The 12484-nt window shown below is 38.2% G+C and overlaps 1 protein-coding gene across 1 annotated transcript in view; it reads right to left on the reverse strand.

Annotated features, from left to right (window-relative positions):
• cacna1aa (calcium channel, voltage-dependent, P/Q type, alpha 1A subunit, a) overlaps positions 1-12484 on the reverse strand; it is a 110513-nt gene that overhangs the window by 34007 nt on the left and 64022 nt on the right. Inside the window, exons 25-34 of the mRNA XM_037688521.1 lie at positions 10084-10183; positions 9732-9892; positions 9416-9556; positions 9121-9322; positions 8856-9020; positions 7896-8006; positions 6652-6735; positions 3506-3508; positions 2142-2258; positions 505-566 (exon numbers count right to left, since the gene is read on the reverse strand). Of these exons, the coding sequence (XP_037544449.1) occupies positions 505-566; positions 2142-2258; positions 3506-3508; positions 6652-6735; positions 7896-8006; positions 8856-9020; positions 9121-9322; positions 9416-9556; positions 9732-9892; positions 10084-10183 (1146 nt within the window). The remainder of the gene's footprint in view (positions 1-504; positions 567-2141; positions 2259-3505; positions 3509-6651; positions 6736-7895; positions 8007-8855; positions 9021-9120; positions 9323-9415; positions 9557-9731; positions 9893-10083; positions 10184-12484) is intronic.

The following is a 12484-nucleotide window of genomic DNA, read 5'->3' on the forward strand; positions in this document are numbered from 1 at the left end:
ACATTGAGTACACAATTTCGTTCCACCTCATGTACCACATGTGATGCAAATGAAAATAAAGTCTCCTTACTTACATATATTCTAAATGTTTTCTTGATTCCATGCATGTCCGGTTCTGCCATGTTTGTTTACCTGCACAGGCTACAGCCAGCTTAGTATAGGTCGGTCACGTGGCTTAAATGTCTAAATGTTTGTTTTTAATGGGCAAATTCAGGTGAGTGCTTTGTTTACACTGAAAGCATTCCAAAATTGCAAATGAATATATATAGAAAACTACAGGAGTAAACTTAAAACTGCACCATTTGATTTAGCTCACAACTTTTTGTGTTTGCTTTTCTAGTTTGCAATGAGTTTGTTTAAGATATTAAACAATTTATCAGTACTACTGATGTCATTTCCATAATCTTGCTCCTCCTCTCCTCTCATAACGTCTACTTGGATAAATCTATTTAATGCATCGTGAAAGCACCGTAGGAAGTTTGAGGTCGACTCTCACCCACCTGCATCCCGATGATGGCGTAGATGAAAAACAGCATGGCAATGAGAAGGCAGACATAAGGCAGCGCCTGAGGAGACACACATTAATTGTTTAGTATTTAGCCAGTGCCAAGTTTTACAGTGGTTTTCAAATGTATTAACCTCCTTGGTGCTCTTCTAATTGTTGCTTTGGTTTCAGTCAACTTGGAATTTCATGGGATTTTAAAATGTGATTATACTTAATATTGTTAAAATAAATGAATAAATAAACTTCAGATTAAAGCCGGTAAGTGAGAATTTGAACTTGTTTTAGATCGTAAAAAAAAGTAAACGTGTTGTGCATTCATTTGCATATGCAGACTAGGGGTTAACCAACTACATGTTTTTAAAGTAGACTTTAACATGATAAAAGTCGAGTCTACGTCGACTAGTCGATGACGTCATAGGAACTCAAGACGCTATATCATATTTGCAAAAAAAAGGTAATTTATTATTTTATTTTTTTTTTGAAAAGGAACAACTAAACATTGGACATATATTTATGCTCCTACCATTTATCCCACTGCAAATAAGTCACAGCCAAAACTATTATTAAGCTGCAAAAGTGAAAGAAACGTGCAACACGTAAAAAATAAGGCTAAGAGCAGCGGGGCAGGTGGTGGTGGAGTCCATGTTATAAATGACAGCTCTACCGCACTGCTGTTTTTAGTTTTATTTTATTTAATCCACCATGTCGATTGGGTGGAATAGGGCTGGGAACAGTGGGGCAGGCAGTGGTGACTGCGACTAGTCAACGCAAAACATAAAAACTCGCGAGATGTCCTAGAATCGACAGGTTGACTAGTCGATTAGTCGATTCAACCCCTAATGCAGACTTACTTTAAAAGTCAAACTGAACAGAAATGGGCTTTCAATAAATGTGGCCAGGAAAACAAACAAAACACCATTAATTAAAGATAAAGTAAAATAAACAGTAAGGTAGACTGTGCTTTCCAACAATATTGAAGAAGTTGATGTGGTCAAGACTAATATTACACTTTTTGTCCAGTAAGGACAAGACCAGGGAAGCATGACGGTGGCAGCATCATGCTGTGTGAATGTTTTTCTACAGCAGGGACTGGAAAACTAGTCAAAGTTAAAGGTATATTATATACCTGGATGACTGAGAAAACAAACTTTGTGTTTTTGAAACCATTAGTGAAAAGGCCAGACTTCAGGGGTATCTGAGGCAGGCTTGAAACACAAGAGTCAGGGTGGCTTCTGGGTAATACCAGATGGCTAGGCCTCAGACTGACGAAGCCTCTTGGATGAGGGGCGAAACGTTTCTTTTTAACAAAAAAAACGAAGTCCAGATGACATGATTCAACCTTTTTTGTTGTTATATACCTGGATGACTGAGAAAACAAACTTTGTGTTTTAGTACAGTAAAAACTTATTTTTTAAATTGGCCGCCACATGGCAGTCCTGTCAAAGTTTCTCAAGGAACTTTCTAGTTATAATTAGTACTTATAATCACAGTGAAAATTATTTAAAATTTCATTTTGCAAGTCTACAAAATAGAAAGATTGACATAGAGTGTGAACAGTTTTGTAACCTGCAGTCTGTTTGCACATGTGAGTGCCTGTAATATCAGGATGTGTTATGCTGTGTAATTGGGAGTAAACCTTGAAAGACTGAACGAAGGTCCAGAGCAGGATGCGGATGGTTTCTCCCTGCCTGAGCAGCTTGATGAGACGAGCTGCCCTGAACAGCCTCAGGAAACTCAAGTTGATGAAATTATCCTAAAGCACAGGAGCATCATGACCAGAGATAAAGACAGACGGGGAAGTTGAAGTTAGGAAAGAAAATAGGGGAGAAAAAAGAAAGCAGAGTGGGGTGACAAGAGGAGAAGATTCGGGGTTGGAATAAAATGAAAGAGAAGTTAGTGACACTGCAATTTGTGCAAATAAGGTACCCAAAACAAAAAGCACATACAGAGGGGGGAACGATCAAACTTATGAAGATTCAAAGTCAATAAAAATGAAATAATCAAGAGTCAAATCAGTCAAAGCAAACTCAAGTCAGCAAGGCTCCAACAAGCTTTTCATATCCAGTAGGTCAGACAAAACCAAACAATGCAACACAGGGGGAAAAACATCCAAATCTAACTAGTTTCATCCAATTAGGGGATATTTATTAGTAGTAACTGTGGTAGAAACAGTGAACCGTTTGAGTGCAGGATTCTCAGAACATTGTCTTAGAAAGACAACCAAATGCACTAATTCTCTCAAGGCAAAGATGCAGTTTTTGAGAAACGGCAAGCCCACGTCATGCAGATGCAAACATGCAGTTTACCAGCAGCTCATGCATCAATAGGACACATTGTAGCAGTGATGCAATCAACAAAATCCAAATTTGTGGAGTGGTTTTGTACGTTTTTAGCCCCATTTTTCACCTTACAAACAAAAACGAAAAAGGTGATATTTAATTTATTTACTTTGATTTGATGTGTGCTTAACAAAAACCCTATGCGTACATTATGTATTCTTCTACTGTTTACCACAGTAAAGAAGAAAACGCTGCAGTGTGACACTAAAAAATGGAACTGGCTACAGCACATGCAAGTTTTATTTCTTGTACAGCATATGCTGCATTATTCGGTGTGTGCACATGTGTGTTCTGGAAATCAAAGGGTTCCTGCCAAAGACATGCAAGGGTCATCATGCATCATTTGCTCTCTCTGCCAGAAGCAAAGCCTTGGACTCCGTGTTGCTGGCAGAGAAAAACTACCGGTGTGTGGGTGACTGTGTACATTGTAAGCTTGGATAATGAAAGGGCTAATTTCAATGAATAGATGTAGCAGTCTACACCTGTTTTTGGAGTCTAACCCTTTACAAACTAAGAGTTTGTTCTTAGTAAAGGATGCATGACTGTTGTGGGTGAATGTAGTCAAGCTCGGCATGCACAAACCCCAGCCATAACACTTCTGGGAATGCAGATAAAACACATGCAGCAAAATAAGATCTCCAAAATAAAAAAAATTACAAACCATCTACATGTGGATGTTGCAGATATGGTTTATAGCAGCAAATGTTTGGGATTTGTGGTTGATTTGAAGAGCAACCAGACAGATTGACCAAGCCAGTTGTCAGAGGTGGGCACAGAGGATTCATAGTGCATTTTGATTGGGCAGAACCACAGCAAGTAGTCGAGGGAGGGGGTAGAGAAAGGGATAGGGCAAAGTAGATTACAGAAGGTCGTCATTAAGTTTGTGGACGGTTTAAAGAAAGCATGTGAAAAGATAAAAAACAAAAACAAGACATAAACCAATAGAACAGAGACAAATCAGCACAGTAACAGATAGTGTATAGCTTTTGTACAACATGGAGGATACCAAGAATCAAGGCAGTAGGACTTTTTTTTCTTTCCTTCTTTCTCTTTTTTTCCCTTTTTTTTCCTTTTCTTTTTTTTTTCCTTCTTATGGTGAAAAAAAAGGCAGTAGGACTTGGAAAAAAGGTCTAAACTCCCAACAGGATCCCAAGAATTAATTATAAAATAAAAAAAATAAATTATGAAAAAAACATGCCTTTTCATAGTGCCTTGATTCATTGGTATTTATAACACCGATGGTAAACAATTATCAAATAATTATCACATAATTCTGAAGCATTATTACAGCAAATACCATAAAAATCTGACTTTGCTATTCAAAGGTAGAAACTTGAAATGGTTTTGGATTGAACCTATTCCAGAATTCCACACAAAGTTATCACATTCTATGAAGCCATCCGCCCCGAGACAATAACAGAAGCTTGTAAAATCATTGTGTATTATTATTTATATAGAGTATATATTTAGGCAGGGTTGTGCAGTAGTCACTTCTAGTGATGTAAAAAAATTCTGGTTCAGGTCTTTCAGTTTGGCACCCAGGTATGAAATCAATGTGTGCAATAAATAAGTTTAATGTGCAGAACTAAACTGTTGAAAAAGTAGCAAAGGAAGCTCCGCCATGCAGAGAGCTACGTGCGCGCTACACACAACTGATAACTACAATGACAATAAACAAAGATGGGTGGAAAAGTTAATAATATTGTTCAACATAGAGCTTCATCACTTATTCAGAAATACACCTAAATGCAAATCCTGGTATAAGGAAAAAAAAAAAAAAACAATGAGAGTGAAAGTTGCCCATAACAATAAGACATGGCCAAAGCAAAATGAACAACATAGCTCCTGACATGCTGGTTATACTTTGCTCTCAGTACCAAAGATGTAAAAACATAACAGAGCGCTGTTACCAAGTTTAAGATCATTTGCTTTTTAGCCAGTAAGTTACTAGTTACTAGCCTTATTTAACAAAGTACAAATTTGTTCAAAACTCATTCAAGAGTTCTGCAAGTAATACCATAAATGACTGATGGAAATCCAGGGCTATAGAAACAGTAGCATGCAAAACATCTGGTATCATCCCTCTGCTGTCTTAAAAATGTGCCCAACCATACATAACTTTTGAAAACACAGTATACTAAATTATGATTTCTGTGCACTGTTGCACCCCTGGCTAATATCTTATTTGCTTTAGACGGCAGACAGAGTTAGCTTGATTTGAAGATTCAGGAAGTATTCGCATGGGTGAGATGGGCTAACAGCTACAAAATGGTCCTTAGTTTCAGCTATAGTATTGTATATTCACCATGTGACACCTTACCACTTTTGCATGGGACATTTGTTTCTCAACCCAACAAAATTTGTGTTGCTACACTTGTGATTAAATTATCCTACTGATGTTTTATAGAGGTTTTCGCCTATCTACCCAAATAAGAGATTAAAATGGTGCAATTAGTCACATCTGATGAATGGATTATTACACTAAGCAGTCTCTGTACATAGAGTATCAATTACCAATACTGATGTTTTATGACTGAAAACATGAACAATGGTCTCATACACAGTTTGACATGGTGTAAAATTAACAAGCTTGTTCAACTAATAAAGGTTTACAGTTCAGATTGCTTAAGGCCTTGCTCACAAGGAAATGCAATTTTTCTAAAACCATTATTTTATGTGTTGTTTTCCATCTTTGTAAAACACAATACTATTTCTGAAAACTATTGGAAACATTGAAAATGGCATTTGAAAATGACAGCTTGCAAGCAGTGAGTCAAATTAACATCTTCAACTATCACTCTGACTACTGTCTACAGCAGGTAAGATACTAATTGCTACTAAGTAAACCACTAGCAACACAAAAAACACATTTTAATTTGTTTATGCGGTACAAATAAATTTGTATTCTCCGGCCCATTTTTTGACCATTGCTAAGCTGAATTTAGTCCAAACCGACGAGTCTACACGTGTGCATCCCTTTTTCTTTGGTTTTTAACTTGCAACATTTACTCAGTGATTTCTTAGGCCAAATGATAAATGTGCTTTTTAGCTCCAGCTGTAACCTCATGACTTTAGTTTGTACCAGCCAAGAGAAACTTCTATCCACACACCTACTCATAACTGTGCACAACTCTGTTGCATCTGAGCACAAAAGGCACGACGTTCAGAATGAGCACAGCTTCACAGATGAACAAATCAAAGCACTTTCTTAATAATGACACTCACCTCAACTATACACGACAAATGGGACATGTGCACTTACACACAGATTCCTGTTATTTTGTTGGGCATTTCAGTTTGTTCTGAACAGACATTTGAATGGGAAAAACGGATTTGTCTTTTTTTTTTATTCCCATTTTTATAATTATGAATATGCTGCAAAGGAACAATTTTGAGGGAACTTCACAATGTTAGTTGTAGTGCTCGTTAAACATCTGACACAAGCTGATGACATGATTGGCTGATTCGACAAGCTGTTCACTGGCTCTCTGGCATCGATTCTTCTTGCCTCGCTGATAGCTGCTCAGACTTGGCTAGCTGGATTCCCGTCCCACCAATTGGGACAATTATATAAGCCTTTCAAGATGTGGACATGCATGACTGAGCTACGCTAGAGTCAACGGTGGCGTCTAACTGATGCTCTCCCATTACTCCTTGCCTTCTCTTGTATATGTGACAGATGGGAAAGTTCACGCTGCAGCACGCCAAATAGTTTTCACTCGTGGAACCCTCCTTAATTTATTATCATACTGTTCTTCTGTTTAAAACACACACATGCAAACAAATATCTAATATTGTGCTACTTACCCCGAGCTCTGTCACCAGGATGTCAGTGATGCTGCCCAGAACTGTCACACAGTCAAAAATATTCCAGGCATCTTTGAAATAATTCTGTGATCAGATAAAAATATGAAGAAAAAAAAATACAGAAAGAAGAACAAGAACAAGTGAATGACAAGAGAAAGATAAATAAAATGTGGGTAGAAATGGAAAAATTTAGGTGAAATGCAGCAAGGGGACAAAAACAGCAGAAAAATATGAATGTGGCAGAGAAGCAGAAAGGTAGAAAAGAACAAAGGATATAAATATTGACAGAAACCATAAGATCATATCATATGGCAGACCATATTGAAATAATAAGGGAATGAATGTTTCATGAATGAGGTTATATTAAAATGGGGGGGAAAAATGCAGAAAAAAGACGAGTAAGACAAAATGAGCATTGGAGAGAAAAAGAGAGAGAGAGAAAGTGAAAAAAGACATGTCAGAATTGGATAGGAACAAGAAGAAATTAGATAAGACAAATAGACCATCAGTGAAGGCCTGTGGATGGATGCCAGCAGACAGACTAAGGACAAATTCTGCTGCATCAGATAATGAAAACAGCCAACAATGCCTCACACAATGTATACATTACCCTACATCTTCTTCTACTCATGCATATACAGCACACAAATCTACAAGCATGATCAAGTTTTGCCATGTGTGATTTGTAATAAATAAGAGTGACTCAAAGAGAAAGACTGTGGGATGGTAAGGACAAAACGATGATATACAAGCACTCCATTTGCTTTCCATCATTCTGCCTGTGGCCAAACTGTGCATTAGACATGTGGGGGCACGGGACAAGCGCAAGAGAGGTGGCTATCTAAAAAATATATCCCATACACACAAAGACAGACATTCCTGAGGGACAGTATTACAGTATTTGTTGCTGATCCAGTTGAAGCACATTCTCTTAATCGCCACCCTCTGAGTAATCCTTGATTCTATTTTTTGCTACAAATTTGTCATTCACTCCCATTCCTCTAATTACTTTCTTACAGCTCCCCCTCTGTCCTTGATCTCCTCCCACATGAACTTATTTTATTCATTTCTTGCCAGTTACTTTGCCGTGGACCTCTACTGAACGCAATTTGTTGCTGATCATATACATATATATCAACAAAATCTGTTAACAATATCTAATTATAATTTCAGCAGTTCTACAAAGTTACGGTAGAGCAGTTTATCCTCTCAAAACACAGGCCCACACAAATAACTCCACTCACCAAAGCTCCGAAGGCAATGATCTTGAGTACACACTCCAAGGAGAAGAGGGAGGTAAACACTATGTTCAGGTTGGCTAACACAGCTTCGTAGGTGGGAGAAGCTTCGTCATACTATAAACAAACACACACGTACACACAGAGAGGGCATTAATTCATGCCATAAACACAGACAAATGTGCATTAATTTAAACACGGGCAAAAATTAGGATAAAGCGATATATTTCAACACATTTAGAATCGAACAGCACTGTTGGAATCTGTCTGCTTTGATTGTGTGTTTTCATTTAAAGGAACACAGAAACAGCCAAAAATCTAAGGCCTCATTCAGACATGGCACTAACTTGCATCAAAGACAATCCTTTCACAAGTAAACAGCTCTAAATGTAGGTGTGGACACACTTGGGACTGACGGTAGGCTTATTTAGATCTGATCCCCCTGACTACATTCAGAATCAGTATTTTATAGTTGTATCCACATTTGTTTAATAGCCTATATCAAAACTGTTATGGACCACAGTGAAGAACCACTTACTGACTTATGATTCCATGAAAGCTGCTGACTTATTAACTGCATGGTTTCACAACCTCACTTCCTGATTCTTACATGTTTTGATCTTTTCTGCTTTTTTACTACCTCACTAAGTGGCTCACAGGCATGACAGCAGCTGGTTGACTTCAACCTTCTCATACCGTCTTGGTCTTTACATAAACGAGGACAAAACGAGAAGGTGTCTCAGGCCTGGATTGAAAATGTTTTGGGAAACAGGCTTAAGAGTTTATTTGCTTATAAAGAAGGTCATTTGATCACAATGCTTAACTCAGGACGCATTTTACTGCCCGGTGTGAAAACTCAAGCTTAGATTGGTTCACTTGCGTTCAGATTAACCAGGGTACATGCTAGTGCCAGATCTCAACAGGTAACAAATGCTATCTTAATGTTTGCAGCTTGTACAATGTTACCTTCATCATCAGCACTATCGTGTTGAGTGCAATCATAGCCATGATAGTATATTCAAAAGGTGGTGACACCACAAACTCCCACATTCGATACTGAAAGCTCAACTTGTTCTGAGGCATGTGACGTGTCAGAGGCTTGGCGTTGATGGCAAAGTCTATACAGGCTCTCTGTACAAAAAAATAAAAATAAAAAAGGAAAAAGTGTGAGTTTAATCTCTGTTTAAGTTTTCCTCTAACTCTTTTATTGCGTTCCCTTTTTGTTCCTCACCTCATTCTTTTCTAAACTATAGTCCTCCATCATCTTGTCTCCTTGTTCTTGGAAGGTGATGATAATGAGCGCTACGAAAATGTTGACGAAGAAGAAGGGGAAGACCACGAAGTACACCACGTAAAAGATGGACATCTCCATCCGGTATCCCGGGCTTGGGCCCTGATTCTCGTAGGTCGCATCTACTGAATGTTTTAGCACCCTGCAGAAGTGGAGATGGAGACACAAGAAGGTTATAGGACGCCAGAAAGCATGAGTGCACTGTAGGAGACTGTGCTTATTACTGTATACTCACTGCGGCCACCCCTCTCCAGTGGAAACAGTGAAGAGGGTAAGAAGGGCCCAAGCCACGTTATCATAGTGGAAATCGTATTTCTTCCACTCCCGCTTCTGCGCCCTCACTTCGTTATCACGCTCATACACCAGATACTCGCCTCTGAAAAATCATCAGTTTGAGTAAACAGCTTTCATATATTGGCTTTTTGAGCAGATGCCAAAGATAGCAACATTTCTACTAAAAAATACCCCAATATAACGCAGTGAAAATGTATGAAGGGAAATCAAATTTCAACACTTCAGGACACAGATGCTTATAACTTGCTCCTCCTGACCTGCAGTCACGCTCAAACTCTTTGGATTCATCAGTGCAGTAAAAAAAGCGCCCCTTGAAAAGCTGCACAGCCACCACCGCAAAAATGAACATGAAGAGTAGGTAGACAATCAAGATGTTCAGCACATTCTTCAGAGAGTTCACCACGCAATCAAACACGGCCTGAGGGTGGAAAAAAAGACAAAAACAGAGGCAAAGAAATTGGTTACAGAATAAATAAATAAATAAATAAATAAATAAATAAATAAATAAACGAGATTATTTGTTTTGATCCTTGGTAACATCTCAACAAACCTCCCACTCAAGAACTGTTTCATTAACCCTGAGGAGAAACAACACGTAGGCGAACATACCTTGAGTTTGGGAAGACGTTTAATAGTCTTCAAAGGACGTAGCACTCGCAGAACCCTCAAAGACTTGATAGTACTGATGTCTTTTCCCTTACTGCTCCCCCTACATGTGAGCATGTACATACACATAAATTCAGCGTCAGCAGGTTCAGATATATATATATATATATATATATAAAACAACCTTAGACCTTTTGATTCCAAAATGGCCGTGGGCCGCCATTTCTTGATGGTTCGAGTTAACTCAAAGTGAGTAACTGCGTCTGAGTTAAATACATAGCAACACATGCAGGGTTGCTATCATATTGCACGTCAGTCTTATTTCTAAGTGTGGCATCAGCACTGTAGCTACATGCTAAGTTTCGATGATACTTTAAAACGACAGTACATTGCTAACATACAGAAATCCCTATGGGAACGCTGTTTTGTAGCTATATTTGTTAAAACACTTTGCAAAATATTTCAATGCTTTCCACATGTGGCTAAAGCCTTGGCTTGAACATGCCCAGCCAATGATGAAATACACTCATGCTGCATTGAAACCTTGCTTTCCATGCTGCAATAGTCCTTCTTTTTAGCAGCAGTCTGAGTGATGGAGACTTTTAGAGAGGGTTTTAGCTGTAACATCAGGCTTGACTTCATAGCTAGCTATGAAAAGAAAACTTCCCCCTTAAAAATTGAACTTACAGAAAAGGTTTCTTGTCTATTGTGAGTCACATTTGAGTAGCATCACTGTTTTTCAAGGAGGTAAACACTTTAATCAAAAGCCAAACCCTCTCTTTATATGAGTCAACATCTCTAGAAGCTCTAAAATACAACTAGGATTAACTGCTTTGCAGCATTGTTCAAACAACATGGAATCTTGTCTTGAAGAGCTTTTAGCCAAGACAATGGGACTGTACAGTATTTCCTGATTAGTTGCCAGTTAAACCTTTGGTGAAAATCACAAGACTATATTTGAATGGTTAGTTACACAATGATACTTGTAAACAAATAATATGCACTGTGTACGTGTTAAACACTTTTTTAAAAAAGACGTAAGGACATTATAGTTCAAAGGTTGCTAAAATGGTCCTTTCAGGAAACAGCAGCTGGGTTCACAGCTGCTTGGTTCTTCCAGATGTCACACCAGATGGTAGACTGCTGGTGGTTACTTACAAGCGTGAGACTCAGTGTGCATGGTGGCATCTATGTAAAGCATTCAGTTTCTTGTCCTATTTTCATCCTTTTCAAGGTATTTTATTATAAGATTCTGTATTTCTTGAATTTTTTTTTTTTTTTCCACATATACTTCATTCATAATATGTTGTGGCAGGCATTCCATTAGCACAGAAAGTCATTTAGCCTCCGTGTGATTCAGCTGAGATATGATGCATGTTAATACGAGTTTAGTTGCATTTAAAGCAGAGTAGTTCCATGGTGAACAATGGATAAGGACAATTTTCAGCTGTTATGCTGGATGGATGAAAAGAGAACAGGACGGTAATCAGAAGAACAGATGTGAAGAGCGCAGAAGGAAATGAGGAGGAGAAAGACAAGGAAGAACAGAAAACTTTACCCGCCGCCGCTGTTGGGGATCCAAATGAAGAAGTGAGAAAAGAATGAAAGACAGCAAGGAAGGGAGTAGACCAAAGACAAAAAGCGGGAGAAAAACACAGAATGGGACACAAAGAAAGGAGGTAAAACATCCATATGAGAGACAGAGTAAGGGTAAAAGGAAAAACAAAATCTTGCTGTCAGATCAAGCCTAAAACTAACAGACTACTGCTACCACACTAAAGATAGATGCACATACCAACAGGCAAAATATCACAGAATACATATATATATATATACATTAGCAGTTCCTTTAAAGCACATGAATAAACTATTAGGTTAACATGCCTGCATAAAAAACCTATTTAAACATACAGTAGAATAAAACGAAGGGATGAGTGCTGAGGAATCCCTGTAGGATCAGAATCCAGTCTGGACAAGAACTAAACTGCAGAAATAAGCAGGACGGCAGCAAAAATGACAAAAGACAGTGGAGTTCTCAGACTGGACTGATTGGATTAAAGGAGTGATAAACATCTCCAACAGGACTACTGATCCTTTCTAGAGCGCTGTTTGATTTCCAGCAATTGAATTAAAGCGCTATCTTGATGCGAATGAATCTGGTCTGACTGGTTCCCTCTACCCATTAGCCATCGGTGTAGTAAAGCTTGACTGTGGTTAAAACAGGTTTATTTGTTAAATTCTTAATAAATGGCTTAACCTTTAATATAATCACAGTATGATTTTGCATACTTTAATTTAGCCTTAAAACTTCTATGGCAAGTAATTAATCTGCAACAGAAGAGATCCCAACGCTAAACTGACCCACATACTGTACATAAACACATGAAATGCAACAAGGGCGAAG

The sequence above is a fragment of the Nematolebias whitei genome, chromosome 15 (genome assembly GCF_014905685.2).
Source record: "Nematolebias whitei isolate Nwh7 chromosome 15, NemWhi1, whole genome shotgun sequence".
Lineage (NCBI taxonomy): Eukaryota > Metazoa > Chordata > Actinopteri > Cyprinodontiformes > Rivulidae > Nematolebias > Nematolebias whitei.